Below are 20,641 nucleotides of genomic sequence, written 5' to 3'. Positions count from 1 at the left end.
GGAGACTCTGGACAGTTCTGCATTACTGATTTCTATATAGAAACTCAGATGCTTCAACAGTATCATAGACCTAAAACCCAGTGCCCACACTGTCTTGCGCTCTGCCAAAAGTCATACTGGTCTGATTTATTCAGTTACTTATTTCATTGTTTATCCATGCGCTGTTTGATAGTGTACTTCGTAGGTAGTCGAATTCAGTTATAATTTTAAATTCTGTGTTGCTGATCAATCAATCAATCAGTCGTATTTATTGAGCGCTTACTGTGTGCAGAGCACTGTACTAAGCACTTGGGAAGTACAAGTTGGCAACATATAGAGCTGCTCCCTACCCAACAGTGGGCTCACAGTCTAGAAAGGGGAGACAGAGAACAAAACCAAACATATTAACAAAATAAAATAAATAGGATATGTACAAGTAAAATAAATAGAGTAATAAATACGTACAAATATATACATATATACAGGTGCTGTGGGGAAGGGAAGGAGGTAAGGCGGGGGGATGGGGGGGGAGGGGGAGAGGAAGGAGGGGGAACAGTCTGGGAAGGCCTCCTGGAGGAGGTGAGCTCTCAGTAGGGCCTTGAAGGGAGGAAGAGAGCTAGCTTGGCGGATATGGGGAGGGAGGGCATTCCAGACCAGGGGGATGACGTGGGCCGGGGGTCGACAGTGGGACAGGCGAGAACGAGGCACGGTGAGGAGATTAGCGGCAGAGGAGCGGAGGGTGCAGGCAGGGCTGTAGAAGGAAAGAAAGGAGGTGGGGTAGGAGGGGGCGAGGTGATGGAGAGCCTTGAAGCCGAGGGTGAGGAGTTTCTGCCTGATGCATAGGTTGATTGGTAGCCACTGGAGATTTTTGAGGAGGGGAGTAACATGCCCAGAACGTTTCTGGACAATCCGGGCAGCGGTGTGAAGTATAGATTGAAGCGGGGAGAGACAAGAGGATGGGAGATCAGAGAGGAGGCTGATACAGTAGTCCAGACGGGATAGGATGAGAGCTTGAACGAGCAGGGTAGTGGTTTGGATGGAGTGGAAAGGGCGGATCTTGACAATGTTGCGGAGCTGAGACCGGCAGGTTTTGGTGACGGCTTGGATGTGAGGGGTGAACGAGAGAGCAGAGTCGAGGATGACACCAAGGTTGCGGGCTTGTAAGATGGGAAGGATGGTAGTGCCGTCAACAGTGATGGGAAAGTCAGGAACAGGGCAGGGTTTGGGAGGGAAGACAAGGAGTTCAGTCTTGGACATGTTGAGTTTTAGGTGATGGGCAGACATCCAGATGGAGGTGTCCCGAAGGCAGGAGGAGATGCGAGCCTGGAGGGAGGGGGAGAGAGCAGGGGCAGAGATGTAGATTTGGGTGTCATCACTGTAGAGATGATAGTTGAAGCCGAGGGAGCGAATGAGGTCACCGAGGGAGTGAGTGTAGATCGAGAACAGAAGGGGACCAAGAACTGAACCTTGAGGAACCCCCAGAGTAAGGGGATGGGAGGGGGAGGAGGCGCCTGCAAAAGGGACTGAGAATGAACGACCGGAGAGATAAGAGGAGAACCAGGAGAGGACAGAGTCTGTGAAGCCAAGGTTGGATAACATGTTGAGGTGAAGGGGGTGGTCCACAGTGTCGAAGGCAGCCGAGAGGTCGAGGAGGATTAGGATAGAGTATGAGCCGTTGGATTTGGCAAGCGGGAGGTCATTGGTAACCTTTGAGAGGGCAGTTTCCGTGGAATGTAGGGGATGGAAGCCAGACTGGAGGGGGTCGAGGAGAGAGCTGGTGTTGAGGAATTCGAGGCAGTGTGTGTAGACGACTCGTTCAAGGAGTTTGGAAAGGAATGGTAGGAGGGAGATGGGGCGATAACTAGAAGGTGAGGTGGGGTTAAGAGAGGGTTTTTTTAGGATGGGAGAGACATTGGCATGTTTGAAGGCAGAGGGGACGGAACCAGTCAAGAGTGAGCAGTTGAAGATGGAAGTTAAGGAAGGGAGAAGGGACGGAGCGAGAGATTTCATGAGATGAGAGGGAATGGGGTCAGAAGCACAGGTGGCCGGAGTAGCAATTGAGAGGAGGGAGGAGAGCTCCTCTGAGGATACTGCTGGGAAGGATGGGAGAGTAGCAGAGAGTGTTGAGAGCCGGGAGGTTGGGGAAGCGGGGGGAGTGACTTTAGGGAGGTCAGACCTGATGGATTTAATTTTATTAATGAAGTAGGAGGCCAGATCGTTGGGGGTGAGGGAAGGAGGAGGGGGAGGAACCGGGGGCCCGAGAAGGGAGTTGAATGTACCGAAGAGCTGACGGGGATGATGGGCATGGGTGTCAATAAGGGAGGAGAAATAGTTTTGTCTGGCAGAGGACAGGGCTGAGTTAAGGCAGGAAAGGATAAACTTGAAGTGAACGAGGTTAGCATGGTGTTTAGACTTTCTCCAGCAGCGTTTGGTAGCTCGAGCATAAGAGCGAAGGAGGCGGACAGTGGCAGTGATCCAGGGCTGTAGGTTAGTGGTACGAGAGCGACAAAGGGAAAGAGGAGCGAGCGAGTTGAGTAGAGGGTGAAGTTGAGAGCAGTAATCTGGTCATCAAGAGTGGGTAGAGAGGTTAGGGAGGCGAGGTGGGGTGTGATGCTCTGAGAGAGATGGATGGGGTCGAGAGAGCGGAGGTCTCTGTGGGGTAGTAATATAGATTTACGGGTGGAGGAGTGTGAGTGAGGAGGCAGGTGAGAAGGTTATGATCAGAGAGGGATTTCAGAGTTGGTGAGGGTGGGGATAGTGCAGCGGGAGGAGATGATGAGGTCGAGGGTGTGACCAAGTTGGTGAGTGGGCGAGGTGGGGTGGAGCAAGAGGTTGGCAGTGTCAAGGAGAGATAGAAGGCGGGCGGCAGAGGAGTCACCAAGGATATCCATGTAGATGTCGAAGTCTCCGAGGATCAGAGTGGGCATGGAAAAGGAGAAAATGAAGGTGAGGAAGGGGTCAAAATCGTTAAAGACGTTGGAGGTGGGGCCGGGGGGGGACGGTAGATGACAGCTACAAGAATCTGGAGGGGGTGGTAGAGGTGAATAATGTGGGCTTCAAAGGAAGGGAAGGAAAGGGAAGGGGGAGGAGGGATAGTGCGAAAGCGACAATGGGCGGCGAGAAGGAAACCGACATCTCCTTTCCTGGTGAGTCTGGGGAAGTGGGAGAAGAAGAGGCCTCCACTGGAGAGAGCAGCAGAAGAGACCGTGTCATCTGGAGACAGCCATGTTTCAGTTAGGGCGAGGAGGAGTAGAGAGCTGGAAAGGAATAGGTCCAAGATGAAAGGGATCTTACTTATAACGGAGCGGGGGTTCCAGAGGCCACACTTGGCAGTAGCTGTTGAGGGAGGGGAGGGAGGGGGAAGGGTGTGAGGGGTGGGGAGGGTTTGGATTGGGATGAATTGGCCGGGGCCTAGGCCGGGAGAGTGGGAAGAGGGGTGGCGATGGGAAAGGAGAACTGGGATGTGGTGGGGGCGGGGAGGAGGGGAGGGAGGGGGCTGGGAGGGAGGAGTGGAGGATTGGCCCTGGTACAGAGGGATCCTTGGTAGGGGGTGAGGGGGAGTGTTCTTGGTGGGGGAGGGGAAGGGGAAGGTGAGGAATGGGAATGGCAGTTGGGAGCAAGGGAATTGAAAGTTTATGGTGCGGTCAGCAGGGCGAGTGACAGTACAGCGGGAGGTTAACAATTGAGATGCAGAAGCGATAAAACAGTAGCAATGATATAAATGGGCAGTGGCATCACAGGGGGTAGTTAACGATTAACATGCTATGGCAATAGTAAAATTGGCAGATAATGATGTCACAGAGAGCAGATACAAACTATTATGTTCTGGAGTAGGGTGGAGCTGTTAAGGGGGGGTCAGGGAGCAGAGATACCTGGGGAGAGGAGTGAACAGCCAAATAGGATGGGAGGGCTGAGGAGGTGCGAATGAGGTTGTCGTTAACGTAACTTGGTGATAACAAGGGCCTTTTTCCCGGGGCGGGGGGGGGAGAGTCAGTCAGGTCTGGACTGGGAAGGGGGGTATGGGGGGCACTTTAAGGAAGGTCGCTTAGGTGGTGTGTGTGTGTGTGTGTGTGTGTGTGTGTGTGTGTGTGTGTGTGTGTGTGTGTGTGTGTGTGGAAGCAGGGGGCGTCTATGGGGGCGCTCTGAGGAGAGGAGCCTTCCGGGAGCAGCGGGGGCCACGCGCTGTGATGGCGGGCGGGCCTCTTTAGGTATATGGGGTTTTCCTGTTTTTGACTGGTACACCTTTTTTTGGTTTTGGACTGTTGGGAGATCACTATTGCGGATAGACCAGTCTGGCAGATAGCAATTGGGAAGGGTTGATCTCCTTTAGCATTGACTTGGTGAAAATCTAGATACCGGGAGGCAGGCTAGAAAACAGAGACAGACCCTGTATGGATTAACCATATTAGTCTGTTAAGGATCTACCTTTGTCATGATCATAGAGCCTTGGTCATGTATGAATAATAGCTCACTGTCTTTGAAAATGAAAGACAGCATGCGATTCACTCCTTGCATGCTTAATAACTCTCTCTTTTTCTCTCCCTCTGTGTGTGTGTGTGTGTGTGTGTGTGTGTGTGTATACACATGTATATATGTGGTAGCAATCAATAATGGTACTTATTGAGTGCTTACTATGTGTAGACCACTGTACTAAGTGCTTGGGAGAGTACAGTACAACAGAATTATTAGACATGTTCTCTTCCCATAATTATATGTATGTATGTCCAGATATATGCACATGTGTACATATGCACAATTTTCCTCTGATAGGTGACCACATTATGACAGAACCCCAGTGTATATTTGAGATCCACTGAAATTATGAAGATTAATTTACAGGGATATGAAATAATTTGCCATCATTTGCATTTCTTGCCATGCCAAGAAGATTATTGAAGTGGAATTTAATTTCTCTCCACAAAACCCCAGTTCAATTTAATTTCTTCCTCAGCGGGCCAATTGAGGTTGGGAGTAATGGCCATATCCTGAACCCCCATGAAGAGTGAGGATTGTTTTGGACAATAAATCTTTTGCCAGGTTAATGAATAGCAGTGACAAATATTAAAGGGGACCAGTCCAGTGTTTGAGTAACAAATTCTGCTGTTTAAGCACTATTTCTCTGAATAGATGTTCTAAAATTTTGCATGTGAATGACCCTAGTTTCATAACTTGCTTAGTTTGTGTTTCCTTGAACTCTAACTCTGTTTATATTACAGATATTTTGGGTTTATCTCAGACTTGTGGTTTACCAAAGTACAAATTATTACATTTTTCTCAAACAGACCTACACATGACAAATTTACTTTTCCAGGTTTAAAATCCTTGAGAATATCAAATATTTTATTAGCGATGTTTCATCATTATCAATATTTATTGAACACCCACTGTGTATAGAGCACTATGCAATCTATGTGTGTATACACGTACATATTTTTTTAATCTGTCCTTCGTTTTCAAAGATGACATTACTCAAAGGACTGTACAAGTCACTTGTTGACAGGCAAGAGAAGTAAAAGAGACCTTGCCCTTTTGGAACTTACAATATAATGCAGGAAACAAGCAGAGACAAATTACAAACATACATTAGGAGTAAGTTAATGTAGATAAAAAGACTTGACCAAAAGTAAGCAGATTATTAAACAAGTAAAATAAACAGATATACACTGAATGACTGATGAGGTTAAATGTCTGGGGGTGGTTGGAATCAGTTGAAAAAATGCCTTCTAAAGGAGGTAGCATTTTAGTGACTTCCAGTACATCAAGCTCAGCATGTCTCGGATTGAGCAGCTCATCTTCTCTTGTAACCCTAATCCTATTCCTCACTTTCTCATCTCTGTCATTAACATTACCATCCCCCCAGTCCAAGAAGCCTGCAACCTCGGTGTCCTCCTCATCTGTCGTTCATCGTTCTCATTCAGTCAACGGCTAAATCCTGCTGTTTCATCCTCTGCAACATTTCCCAGAACCCGTATATTCCTCTAGCTTTCTTCATGTCACAATTAGAATACTGTATTAGTCTCTGTACTGGTCGCCCAGATCCCATCCTCTTCCCCCAGCCATTCAGCTTATACTATACACTGCTGCCTAAAATGTCTTTTGATGCAGCCCTCTCTACCCAGCGTGGCTCAGTGGAAACAGCCCGGGCTTTGGAGTCAGAGGTCATGGGTTCGAATCCCGGCTCCGCCACATCAATCAATCAATTGTATTTATTGAGCGCTTACTGTGTGCAGAGCACTGTACTAAGCACTTGGGAAGTACAAGTTGGCAACATATAGAGACGTTCCCTACCCAACAGTGGGCTCACAGTCTAGAAGGGGGAGACAGAGAACAAAACCAAACATATTAACAAAATAAAATAAATAGAATAGATATGTACAAGTAAAATAAATAGAGTTATAAATATGTACAAACATATATACATGTGCTGTGGGAAGGGAAGGAGGTAAGGCGGGGGGGGATGGAGAGGGGGAGGAGGCGGAGAGGAAGGAGGGGGCTCAGGCTGGGAAGGCCTCCTGGAGGAGGTGAGCTCTCAGTAGGGCCTTGAAGGGAGGAAGAGAGCTACCTTGGCGGATGTGGGGAGGGAGGGCATTCCAGGCCAGGGGGATGACGTGGGCTGGGGGTCGATGGTGGGACAGGCGAGAACGAGGCATGGTGAGGAGGTTAGCGGCAGAGGAGCGGAGGGTGCGGGCAGGGCTGTAGAAGGAGAGAAGGGAGGTGAGGTAGGAGGGGGCGAGGTGATGGACAGCCTTGAAGCCGAGGGTGAAGAGTTTCTGCCTGATGCGTAGGTTGATTGGTAGCCACTGGAGATTTTTGAGGAGATGTCTGCTGTGTGACCTTGGGCAAGTCACTTAACTTCTCGGAGCCCCAGTTACCTCATCTGTAAAATGGGGATGACGACTGTGAGCCCCACATGGGACAACCTGATCACCTTGTATCCCCCCCAGTGCTTAGAACGTGCTTTGCACATAGTAAGCGCTTAACAAATGCCATTATTATTATTATTACCCCTCAAAAATCTCCAATGGCTACCCATTTCCTTCTGCTTCAATCACAGTGTCCTTACCATTGGATTCAAGGGTGTCCACCAGTTCTCCCTGTCCTGCATATCAACTTCCTTCAACCACAGTGCCCCAGCTCACACTCTTTAAACATCTACCAAATCTGTTGTAATTGTATCATCATCATCATCATCAATCGTATTTGTTGAGCGCTTACTGTGTGCAGAGCACTGTACTAAGCACTTGGGAAGTACAAATTGGCAACATATAGAGACAGGGTCTACCCAACAGTGGGCTCACAGTCTAAAAGGAGGAGACAAAACCAAACATACTAACAAAATAAAATAAGTAGAATAGATATGTACAAGTAAAATAAATAAATAAATAAATAGAGTAATAAATATGTCCAAACATATATACATACATACAGGTGTTGTGGGGAAGGGAAGGAGGTAAGATGGGGGGATGGAGAGGGGGACGAGGGGGAGAGGAAGGAAGGGGCTCAGTCTGGGAAGGCCTCCTGGAGGAGGTGAGCTCTCAGTAGGGCCTTGAAGGGAGGAAGAGAGCTAGCTTGGCGGATGGGCAGAGGAAGGGCATTCCAGACCCGGGGGATGATGTGGGCCAGGGGTTGATGGCGGGACAGGTGAGAACGAGGTACGGTGAGGAGATTAGAGGCAGAGGAGCGGAGGGTGCGGGTTGGGCTGTAGAAGGAGAGAAGGGAGGTGAGGTAGGCGGGGGCGAGGTGATGGACAGCCTTGAAGCCCAGGGTGAGGAGTTTCTGCCTGATGCGCAGATTGATTGGTAGCCACTGGAGATATTTGAGGAGGGGAGTAATATGCCCAGAGCGTTTCTGGACAAAGACAATCCGGGCAGCAGCATGAACTATGGATTTAAGTGGGGAGAGACACGAGGATGGGAGATCAGAGAGAAGGCTGATGCAGTAGTCCAGACGGGATAGGATGAGAGCTTGAATGAGCAGGGTAGCGGTATGGATGGAGAGGAAAGGGCGGATCTTGGCAATGTTGCGGAGCTGAGACCGGCAGGTTTTGGTGACGGCTTGGATGTGAGGGGTGAATGAGAGAGCGGAGTCGAGGATGACACCAAGGTTGCGGGCTTGTGAGACGGGAAGGATGGTAGTGCCGTCAACAGAGATGGGAAAGTCAGGGAGAGGGCAAGGTTTTGGAGGGAAGACAAGGAGTTCAGTCTTGGACATGTTGAGCTTTAGGTGGCGGGCAGACATCCAGATGGACTCTCCCAATTGTACTCTCCCAAGTGCTTAGTACAAGGCTCTGCATACAGTAAGTGCTCAATAAATGTGATTGAATGATTGATTCTTTACACCTTGTAACCGTGTATCACCCACCTCCGATCTCTTGCTCCTCCTGCTTTCCCTGCCTGGAGCTGTTTCCCTTTCCACATCTTCAGAGTCCTTCTATCCTTCTAAAATCCAACTTCCTCCACCAAGAAGTCTTTCTCGACTAATTCCCAACACTTCAAATCACATCAACCCAACAGCCTCCTTTGGCATTCAGGTCGTCACTTCCATCCTCAGAACTTACATGTCTATGTATATAATCATTTGTATATTCAGTTGTTTATTCAGCCATTTCGTCCTGACAAACTCATGCTACTACCTGTTGTACTCTTGTTCTTCTTTCTGCTTTCTTTGTTTGTAAATAATGCATGTCGGCTTTTCTCCCCCATTAAATTATAAACCTTCTCAGGGCAGGGACTGTGACTTCTGGTGCACCATCTCAAGTGATTAGTACAGTGCTCTGCCAATAGTAGATACCACTACCAATACCTACCAATTGATCGGTTGATAAGTAGGCTTTGAAGGTGGGAAGGGACATGGTGTGGTAGATTTGACAGGGAGCAAGATTTGAGAAAAGGGTCAGAGTTGGGAGAGTCGAAAATGAGGTACAGTTGGTAGGTGAGTTTGGGATGTTGCAACTTTTTTATTATCTTGATTTTAACATATGTCTTGATTACATGAATCATAATATATATGATTCAATATATTCTCTTTTTTGCATTCTAGTTTAGAGGGTTGTTTTTTTAATTCTGGGCTGCAGATAATAACAGTGGTATTTGTTAAGCACTTTCTATGTGCCAAGCACAGAAGTACATGTACATGTGCCAAGCTAAGTACAGGGGTAGATACAAAATAGTCAAGTTGAACACAGTCCTTTTGCTACAGTGTAAATAGGCAGGAATCCTCATTTTACATATGAGGAAACTGAGGCCCAGAGAAGTGACTTGCCCAAGGTCACACAGCAAGCAAGTGGCAAAGGTGGGAGTAGAACTCAGGTCCTTTGACTCCCAAGCCCACGATATTTCCACTAGGCCACACTGCCTCTCAGATTTTTGCGCATGTTTTATTTAGCCAAGAAAGCAAAGAAATAAAGCCAAAGATTTAGAAACCAATTCCGGTCCTCTTAAAATATTCTTGATTTGTGTTTTTAAAATAATATATTTGCTTCATTTTATGCAGCTCTTTCTTAAATACTGTTATTCAGTTCTTACAAAATAGGTATTGGCAAACTCTGGCCTGTAGTGAATCCAAATTGCTATACATTTACTCAAATCTTATAGATCTATTATTTTTATTAGGGAGAAAACTTCATCCTTCACATTGAAAATACTCAGGTTCGAATGTCTGTTACAGAAGATCAATTCTATTGTATTTTACTCTTCCAAGCACTTAGTACCGTGCTCTGTGCACAGTAAGTGCTCAATTAATACCATTGATTGATCGATTTATTTTATGCTAAAGTTTAAATTTTCTGAATAGCTTTTTTTAATGGGGAAGAAATTTAAGGCAACTACAAATTGGTCATTTCCAAGTGTTTTATTTTTGTATCTAGGGCAGCTAGCTACAAGACTGAATTTAGATTTTTTTTTTAGTAAAGGACATGCTGCTGAGATTCAGGAAAGGAAAAATAACTATTGGAAATCCAGCCAGCTCTTTTGCTTGGAAAATATTGACATTATTGACCCAATTGGCTGATTGTCTAACAGTGTTGCTAGGGATTTTCAGTCATAAATAACTGACATAAAGTCATTCACCCAGTCTTTTGGATCACAAAGAACAAAAACAGCAAGATAAGTTGGTTATAATTAGTCTTGAATTTAGGCAACACTGAAAAATTAATTTAATCTCCCAAAACATAGATTTGTCATGAAATACCCTACAGCATTTCATGAACTTTTATTATGCCTACCTTTTACATGTAGTAGCATTTATGCAGTAAGTAAAGTCTTTCAATCAGTAGCTTTTGGTTTTTGTTATTTTCCCATCTAAAAGCTTTATATTTGCCATGAATATGAAAACTGGATGAAATTACTAAAATAGGGGTTGGCCATCTGGAATTTTAGCGTTAGGCTGGCACATTAAGAACACTTTGAAATTTTGGCTACTTGCCATTAGAGTTATTTTTATTTTTTAGCATGCACAGTGGATAGAACAGGAGATCAGGATGAAGTTTCACTTATTTCTGACATGGGTAATTTGTACATTTGGTTAGTGAGATATGTATTTTGATTAATTATAATCAAAATGCTTTATTTTGGATCGACAGAAATATTTTATTGCATGTTTCAGCCCTAAAAATCATTTTGTTTGGAATATATTTTTGAAATATATACCTCAATTGAATGTAACTTAGCGCTATGAAATTATCAACAACTTTAAGAATCATTTTTAAATACCTATGTGGATTTGTTTAATTTCATCCATTTTGGACAACCAAAATTTCTATTTTTGCTTTACTGTCACAAAAGCTGCAATATGTGCTTTGTAAATCCCCTCTGAAAGTTGCTTAAATTTAACTAAACATTTTATTTCATTAAAATAACACAACAAATGTCAACTTTAGAACTAAAATCAATCTTTCTCTTTTGTTTTACTGGTCATGCATATTTTTTAATTATGTGCTGGAGATTTATTTATTTCTGAAAATAGTTTTGTTTAAGCAAATCAGTACAACATATGGGCGGGATTCCCTTGTGGCTGCCCAAAGAAAGTTTATGTATTGCGGTAAAACTTAGAAGAGGAAGGACTATTTGACCTGAACCTGTTGCCTTGTTATAGGCTAGTCACTTTTCTCCCCTTTAATAGAATTAGTTGGCTCACCCAGTACTATCTGATTTTACTAAAATCTGTGCTTGAGGCCTTTCCTTTTTGGATTGTTGACATTGCCAAGGAAGAGGATGGGGGTGGTTTTGGTGGCATTTTTTTCAGTTCTTTAGTGGAGGGGTAAAGCAGCCCCCTAATTTGGATGGTGTATTTATCCTAGAACCATTACAGGGAGGTGGAGGCAGGAGATACAAAGTACTGGAATTTTCTTACTTAGGAACGGCTCAGCTTAAACTTGAAGGACTCTTGGAAAACAAGCAACCATGAGCAAGCCTACCATAAATTTCCGGCCAGCAACTGGGCTAAACAAAATGGCCTAGTCACTGAAGCTGGACCTGAGACAGTTCACTTTTCCCTGAATGTCTACTTACCGTCTACCATACTAAAGAGCACTGGGGAGATACCCGACAGCGCAGCGAATTTCGCTGCGCTGTCAGGAGAAGCACACTGCGCACAACGTGCTTCTTTTTGAGGTAAGTAAGTCTCCTCCCCCCGCCCTTCTCTGACCCCTCCGCCCCCATGCCCCCCTCACCCTCCCCTCCCCACTCTCTAATTGCTGTCCACCCAGATTTCCTGACTCCCACTTCCTGTCCTCCAAACTTGCCCCTTTTATCCCCCATTCCCACAGTCCTCCCACACCACCCATCACCCACCACCAGTCTGGCCCAACACTGGTAACCAACGCTGGCCTTTTTTTAAAAATACAAAACAAAAAACTTTTTTTAAACTTAGCAGCCACTAAGTTCTTTTTAACTATTAAAAAAAAATTTAAAAAGCCTGGGCCGGTTTCAAGTGTTCGACTGGCCCGAGGGGTGGGGTATATCACGGGGACTGTAGGGACAGTGTGGGGGTATGTGTACGTGCAAATTTGGGGTGCAGGGAAAGAAGGTGAGAAAGCCAAGTTTTGCAGCAATTTAAAGAGTGGGGAGGGTTTTGCAAGGGTGGGGACGGGGAGGGACTACATACCCAGCCGGGGTGAATCCACAAACACTGAAAGTCGAGTTCTTGTCCCTTCTTCAAGAAGTGAATTTTGCAGGCTTTTGTAGCACCTGCTGATTTTGCTCTAACCTGCTAAGTAAACATCATAAGCCCAATACAGTGGAAAAGAGTCACCACTGCGATGTTAGTTCTCCTGGCCTTAGCAGCACTACTCTTCCTAGATTGCAAATCCCATTTGATGTGGTTGGGAGTCCCAGGAGGGTATTTGAGAAGGTATTATGGCTCAGACTCGGGGATCAGCACAATTGAACTAAAGACTGGGAAGCCCGTTATACTTGTAAAACTAATAAAAATATGCTTTTAAAGAAATGTTACATCACTGCACAGTTAACAAGACTGAATGCCCACAGGACTGAATGCACTACAGGTGCTGAGGATAATTGCTAAAAAATAGACGTGGTCTCTCATCTCAAACAGACAAGACAGATTAGCATTCAATCAGCACAAGTAGGCACGTAGGAAAACAACAACTAAAGAGTGAGCAGAGGGCAAGCAGTGGGTCACACTATTTTGGTGGATTGAACAGTGGTTAGGGCTATTTACAGAAAGCTCCTCAGAAGGGATATGACCTTGAATGCAGTTTAAAAGAGGGAAAGGATGAAAATATGGTTTTTGAGAAGGAAGAGAATTAATTCTATGGTAAAAGGACAGAAGACTTGGCAATGAAAGAAGGAGGCCAGTGTAAGGACCTGAAAAAAGACAAGCTTTGTTAGAATAGGGGCTAGAGTGTGAAAGGAAGTAAAAGTAGGTAGGTAGGATGGGCTAGCTGGTGACTGATACCTTGGCAGAACCTTTGCATGGGACAGGCCTGGTCCTGATCCTGCTTTAAGCTGGTGGTACAAAGATGAATCCAGCAAGGCCAGACAAACCCTGGGCCTGCCTCACTTTCCTCTTTTGTGGCTATTTTGGGATTGGGCGTGGGCTTGGACCATGATAGAGTCCGCAGGGCCACTACTATGCTTGTTGCTGCTGGGTTGGCTGTTTAGCAGGGTCTAAACAAGTGTGGTATTCTTTCCCAATCCAATGGGTAGACACCAGTATGCTTATACCTACTTCTTCTAGGTATCCCCCATTTGAAAAGATTCTCCTTCCTCCCAATGCAGATGTTGTAAAGCTACTCTGGTGGCTACAAGAAGAACAGAGACTCCCATTGCTGAATTTTGTGTGTCTGACTTGAGAGAGTCGTTTTCTCTTCAGCCCATTCAGTGGGAGTAGCCTTGCGATCCCTCCATAAATATCACAGGCCTATTTCCACAACCAAATAGTTGAACAAATGATCCAGGGGCCAGACAAGTGCTCCTGGGAAATTTCCAGTGTAGTGTCTATATATGAGAGAGAGAGAAAAAGATTGAGAGAGAGCATGTGTGTGTGTATGTGTGTGTATGTGTATATATATATATATATATATATATATAGCTGTATCTATATATTTATGCACATGCACTCATTTTACTCTTTTCAATGAGAAATGTATGGTCACTAAATGTTCAGGTAACTTTGCACATGGTTTAAATATAATGTGTATCACTTGGTTTGTGAAGCCAAGATACAGATGTTTTAAAGCGGAGAGACTGTTTAATAGATTGTTTCCTTATGTGAATAGAAGATTGCAAAGCATCTGGTACTCTTTGTGGAGAATAGACCCCGAAAATAAATGAACATGGCTAACTCCCAACCTTTAGTTTTGGATTGAGTCCTTTGGCAAAGTAGCATAGGAAAATCCTCAATTTTGTCTGCCTGCATGTTTAAATTGGGAACATTTGTGTTCAAATCAGTCTCTACTTGTATATTGACCAAGTGGAGCATAGTGTATAAAATGAAAATATTGTATGAGAAAATATGCCATGATCCAGTGATTTAACATTTGATAACTCAGATTTCATTTTTTTAAACCCTTCCCCCTGCCCTCTCCACAGGATCTCTTTCTGGTGAGACATGAACTGGCCTTAATAAGAATAGCTGCCTTTATGGGTTTAACTATGCTAGGTGGAATTAGTGGACTCTTTTACACTCAGCTAATTGGCATCATCACTGTAAGTATTTTACTATTTATGATTCAAATATTTTTCCGTGCAAAATAACTTGCCTGTGTACATGAATGAGTGCAAGGACCATTTTATATAATGGGCTATATTTTTTAAAGCCTTTCAAGCACCTTTATTAATGAATTTGTAAAACTACTTAGTCATATGTGAGCCAGAATACAAAGGAAAAGTGGCCTACTGATGTAAATGTATTTTGCAATGATTTATGATTTCCTGAAATAATTACATATTTTTATTGGTCAGACAAGTTAGCTGCACTTTTTCTTCTCAACTTGATTTCAGCTAAACCCCATAGAAGTCAAATAAGGGTGGATGGTTATATTTGACAGGGGTAGTGGTAGCGGCAGCACTCTGAGTATTTCCAATAAGGAGCCTTCATTTCCTTTGTGATTGTTCCTCTTTACTAAGTGTGTGGGTTTTCACTTTGAAATAAATTTAATGATAGAATCTCTAGGATATAATCTTTTGATGAAATTGAATATTTCCCAAGTGGCCAAGGCAATGAAATGATGAGTTGAAGCTGTGACTTTTATTAGAAGAGACCAATACTTTTTATAGTGTTTCCTGTTATGTCTGGAAAAGTTTCCTGGAACAAGTGAAGGAAGAGTGATGCTCTGTTCATTTGATGTGATTTTGTATGGAGAAATCCTGAAGTATTGTATCATATTTTTTTCATCAGTTTGTGTTCTGGGAAAGGCTAGGCCAATATATAGCTGTAGCAATTAACGCAAGTGTTTTGGGGTTTTTTGCATTATTTTTCTTCTCCTTTGAAGTCTAATCTAGAAATACTCATTGATGCTGATCTGTCAACCAAGGGCAAACTAAATAATCGTTCTTTCACTTCTTAGCAGTGACAACAGCACCAAACTTCTAAAGGTATGGTGCAAGCTGTATGGGGACTCTTAAAAATGAACCCAGTACACGTGATATTCAATAGAACATGGTAATGGTACAGTAATTTCCCCTTTTAATAAGCCAAAAGATTTACAGTGGAAATATTATGTGGAGATGGAAATCAGATTGTAATTGTGAAGGTCATGAAAAACACTTTGTATTTTTCCAGTATTGCCATTTTTTGGCCTTTTACTCAGATGAATAATTATAATTTGTCAATCCTCTCTATCTTTTAATTTTGACACTTTTCTCTGCATCCTTTCCAATCAATCAGTCATATTTATTGAGCGCTTATTGTTTGCCGAGCCCTGTACTAAGTGCTTGGGAGAGTACAGTGTAACAGAGTTGGTAGACATGTTCCGTACCCACAGTGAGCTTACAGTCTAGAGGAGCTTAAAGTCTAGAGGAGCTTACAGTCTCAGTCTACCCTCCAGTTTCCTCCCTCATCCTTCCTAAAATGTAAAGCCTGAAACAGATTAATCAATCAATCAATGCATGATCAGTTCTGAATATAGTTTTTTTTCCTTCCCCATTTATAAAATTCTCCTTTTAGCACTTTCTCCACTCTTCTACCACTCTTTAGTACTAGCACTACTGAATTTGAATGTATGTAGTATTTATAGCACTCTTTCATTTGAGGTACCTCCATAGTTTACCTTAGCTTAAGCCCTACCTTTCTCTTCCTTGAAATATTTTGAATGACTTTGAATAGCCATTTTCCATTTAGTATTAGAAAATATTATCTATTTAGCATAGATGATGGTAGATCTATTTAGCGTAGATGATATTTTTGCACAATAGCACATGAAAGTTAATTCTTTGAAAATTCAATAGTGCATTTACATTCTTTCAGAAAAATATCTAAATCAAAATATTTTTAATATTTACATTTTTTATTTTAAATGGTGCAAATGTGTCTTACCTCATTTTCGCTGATATCAAAATGTGTTTGGACTAGAGCTCGTTTAATCAAAATAATTTGGGTGTGCTCTGTGCGCATGGTGATTTTTGACTTTGTGACTGTATTCTCATGAGTGCTTCATTATTGACTGAGAAAAATCTCTTTTGGGTGTGTACTGCCTAAACTACTTCTCACTAGATTGGGACCATTCTAGGTGACCCTATATGATCTCACTTCACTCAGTTGAAGGGATTAATATATGGCACAATTATGAATCTCCTCTTCTGATTGGCTCCTGCCAACAGGAGCTGTGACTTTTTATTGGTTCCTGCTGACAGGATCGATCAGTGATATTTATTGAGTGCTAACTGTTTGTAGATCATTGTACAAAGCTCTTGGGAGTTTAAAATACAGCAGAGTTGGTAGATATGTTCCCTGCCCACAACTTGATTAAAACTCTATTAGAGACAAAGAGAATATTTCTGAAAAATCAAAATCAGTTTCCTTCCTCATCCCCAGTTCCAGTGCTCCTGCTGTGGGAGAGGTTTGGACCTTGGAACTTTCTGCTGACAGGATCTGGAACACCGTTAAAACTTTATTAGAGACAGAGAGATGTTTCTGGAAAAGCAAAATCAGTTTCCTTCCCTGTCCCTAGACCCATTGCCCATGCTATGGGAAGGGTTTGGAACCGGGGCCGCTATGCCTCAGCACATGGCGGAGATTTATTAGAATTCCTCCAGTCCCAGGTAGTAGTGAGCTCATAGTGGGACACAGAGACCGAGACACAGAGAGAATGTTTCTGAAAAATCAAAATCAGAATCTTTCCTCATCTCCAGCCCCTATTTGCCAGATCAGGAGATCTAGAAATGCAAACTATTAGACAGTTAGCCTGGAGACATTTAAGAACACCATTAGGAGAAGCAGCATGGCTTAGTGGAAAGAACATGGGCTTGGCAGTCAGAGGTCATGTGTTATAATCCTGGCTCCACCACTTGTCAGCTGTGTGACTTTGGGCAAGTCACTTAACGTCTCTGTGCCTCAGTTACCTCATCTGTAAAATGGGGATTAATACTGTGAGCCCCATGTGGGACACCCTGATTACCTCTTATCTACTCCAGCGCTTAGAACAGTGCTTGGCACATAGTAAGCGCTTAACAAATGCCATTATTATTATCAATATTATTAGCTATTATATTTATTTATATATTATGATATGTAATATAAATAATATTGATATTAATTATAAAGCGCTTAGTACAGTGCTATGCACGCAGTAAGCACTCAATAAATACGATTGAATGAATGAATGTTATTTGATATATCATCTTGAAGGATTTCACCTGAATAGCATGCTGTAGCCAAAAATGTGTAACCTTGTTGTGGAACCTCACCCTTTCCTATTTGGAAAACACGTAGAGGGCATGGGATAAAAGGCAGGGCAATGAAAGTGCAGTAAGTGCAGTCTGTCAGACAGGTAATTCAACCTCATTCTTGCTGGATAGCCTTGGGGTCAGACTAGTTGTATGTGGTCTTTAAAAGGCACACCTTGTCTGCTCAATTATGTGGCCAGAAACTTTGGAGTGGTACTATTGGCCCTCAGGAGATACAGACCATAAAAGAAGTATTGCTCTTTTAAAATTAACAACATCACACATCCTCGTTTCATGTGTTACGCTGCATTTAAAAAGAGGCATGATGCTGGCTTACTCACTGAGAGGGGTAGGTGTACCACAGAATATATATTGCAGAATGGCAGTGTTGTGGAAAGCAGACTGTGGACTGTTGTGCAGAAACACTCTGGGCATGTTACTCCCCTCCTCAAAAATCTCCAGTGGCTACCAATCAACCTACGCATCAGGCAAAAACTCCTTACTCTCGGCTTCAAGGCTTTCCATCACCTCGCCCCCTGCTACCTCACCTCCCTTCTTTCCTTCTACAGCCCAGCCTTCACCCTCCGCTCCTCTGCCGCTAACCTGTGCCTCGTTCTCGCCTGTCCCGTCATCGACCCCCAGCCCATGTCCTCCCCCTGACCTGAATGCCCTCCCTCCACACATCCGCCAAGCTAGCTCTCTTCCTCCCTTCAAAGCCCTACTGAGAGCTCACCTCCTCCAGGAGGCCATCCCAGACTGAGCCCCCTCCTTCCTCTCTCCCTCCTCCCCCTCCCCCCTGCCCTGCCTCCTTCCCCTCCCCACAGCACCTGTATATATGTTTGTACAGATTTATTACTCTATTTTACTTGTACATATTTACTATTCTATTTATTTTATTTTGTTAATATGTTTTGTTTTGTTGTCTGTCTCCCCCTTCTAGACTGTGAGCCCGCTGTTGGGTAGGGACCGTCTCTATATGTTGCCAACTTGTACTTCCCAAGTGCTTAGAAAAGTGCTCTGCACACAGTAAGCGCTCAATAAATACGATTTAATGAATGAATGAGTGAATGAATGGACCAATAATGACCCTGAAGAAAAGTAAGATTATGTACCAGCCTAGACTTCATTCATTCATTTCATTGACTTAATACGTCAGTAATGTTTATTGAGCACTTTCTCTGTGCAGGGCACTGTTCTAAGCACTTCACTCAACCAGCTCTCTCATTCCTCTTCCACTACAACCCAGCATAAACACTTCGCACCTCTAACACTACACTTCAATCTCGTCTCTATCACTACTCACCCCTTGCTTATGCTCTTCCTCCTGCCTGGAGCTCTCTCCCCCTTCTTATCCAACAGACTACCACTCTCCCCATCTCCAAAGCTGTACTAAATCACATCTCCTCTAGGAATCCTTCCCCACCCTATTCTCTCTCCCTTGAGTCACCTATGCTCATGGGTTTATATATACCCCCTAAGCACTTTGATACTCACCCTATCCAAGCTCTTACATGCATATCTTTATATTTGGTTGCTGCCCCTGTCGATAATTTATTTTAATGTCTTTCTAGCCACTAGATTGTAAAATCCTTGAGGGCAGGAATTGTGTCTACCCACTCTATTGTACTGTCCCAAGGAATGAGTACAATGCTCTGCACATGGTAAATGCTCAATAATTACAAAAATTTGGATCATCGACTGGGAGAGTACAGTAAAGTTAGTGAACATTACCCTGCCATCAAGGAGTTTATATTCTAGCTAGCCATACACATCATCAAAGCACTGAACCTAATGCTGGGCCAAACAGTGCATCTGCTGACCCCAGATCTGTGGTCGGCATGTTGCTCAAAAGACAGCTGGCCACAGCAAGGAAGCAAGGCCATAGCAAGGGTTGCTGCTCCTTCTGCTGTTGCTCTCCAGGATTCCAGTGTACCATAGCTCTAAGGACAGCAGCACTCTATGTCCCCAGTCCTGTGCCAGACACCCGGGAGACCGACTGTAGTTGCAGGAGGAAGCGCCTCCAACACCATGTGCCTGACTTCTCAGCAGAAGTCAAGGCTGAGCACTCTGTTGCATCTCCTGCGCCATATCCCACTCCTGTCTCAGGAGGAACTCATCCAAGTTAACTGGTATATATCTGTGTGTGAGAAGAGTATGGCTCTTTCCGTCTCTCATCTACGTCTGCGCCTCACTCTGTTTCTTGTGTATGTATGTCTAGCACTCTGTCTTTCTCACTCTGCTTTTTCTGCCCTTTTTGCCCCCATAAAAACACCACCCACAGCAAAAAATAAGAGATAGTGCTATTCCCTAATTTCACTCTAAAAAAAATGATGTTTGTTAAGCAGTTACTATGTGCCAGGCACTGTACTAAGCACTTGGATAGCTACAAGCTGATCAGCTTGAACATATCAGACTGTGATGTCTCATATGGGGCTCACAGTCTTAATCCCCATTTTACAGAAGAGGAAACTGAGGTACAGAGAACTTAAGCAACTTGCCCAAGGTCACATGGCAGATAAATGGCCGAGCTGGGATTAGAACTCATTGGGTGGGGAATGTGTCTATTGTTATATTGTGCTCTCCCAAGCGCTTAGTACAGTGCTTGGCACACAGTAAGCGCTCAATAAGTATGATTGATTGGATTAATGAATTAATGAATGAAAAACTCAGATCTTCGCACTCCCAGGCCTGTGCTCTTTCCACTAGACCACATTGCTTCTATATAGCCTAGTTGATATTAATGTACTAAGTTGCTAATCATTTTACATACAAAATGTCAGTCTATACATTGCCACCCAAACTCCTGGATAATATCTCATCATCAGTAGTTTCACATTAAAAGGTGAAAGATAAATACGTTTCTAGATGTGAACACACACACACACACACACATATATATATATATATACTTATATACATATGTAGTTTTCTTTCATTTTCATTTTCAAAGATGAAGCTACTGATGGTGAAAATCTATTCTTGCACACAAGTGGTTTAGCCCTAGGCAAATTAAGGGCATCAGAGATCACATAATTAAGGAGAAGGGCCATCATCATCCCTACCTCTTCATCAAAAAACGTTTACTCACTCTATGCATGCTAGTAATGCCATCTTGATTGTTACACCAAAGCCAGATAAACGTTTTCCATTCTCTCGTGAATCTTTCAACCTAAGTGGATAATGTTGATATGGATAGATGTCTCAAAAAGATGTAGTTCTCAGAGTGTGAAAACTCCTCATTTATAAGTTTACATGATCAGCTTAATTTTTTTAAATGCTATTTGTTAAGCTCAGACTATGTATCAGACACTGTACTA

The 20,641-nt window shown here is 43.6% G+C and overlaps 1 protein-coding gene across 1 annotated transcript in view; it reads left to right on the top strand.

Moving 5' to 3' along the window:
* ZDHHC21 (zinc finger DHHC-type palmitoyltransferase 21) overlaps nt 1-20,641 on the top strand; it is a 76,738-nt gene that overhangs the window by 39,718 nt on the left and 16,379 nt on the right. The window contains exon 7 of the mRNA XM_038769595.1: nt 14,031-14,147. Coding sequence (XP_038625523.1) covers nt 14,031-14,147 — 117 coding nt within the window. The remainder of the gene's footprint in view (nt 1-14,030; nt 14,148-20,641) is intronic.

This window comes from Tachyglossus aculeatus, chromosome X4, assembly GCF_015852505.1.
Source record: "Tachyglossus aculeatus isolate mTacAcu1 chromosome X4, mTacAcu1.pri, whole genome shotgun sequence".
NCBI lineage: Eukaryota > Metazoa > Chordata > Mammalia > Monotremata > Tachyglossidae > Tachyglossus > Tachyglossus aculeatus.
This window is presented reverse-complemented; position numbering and strand designations above follow the sequence as displayed.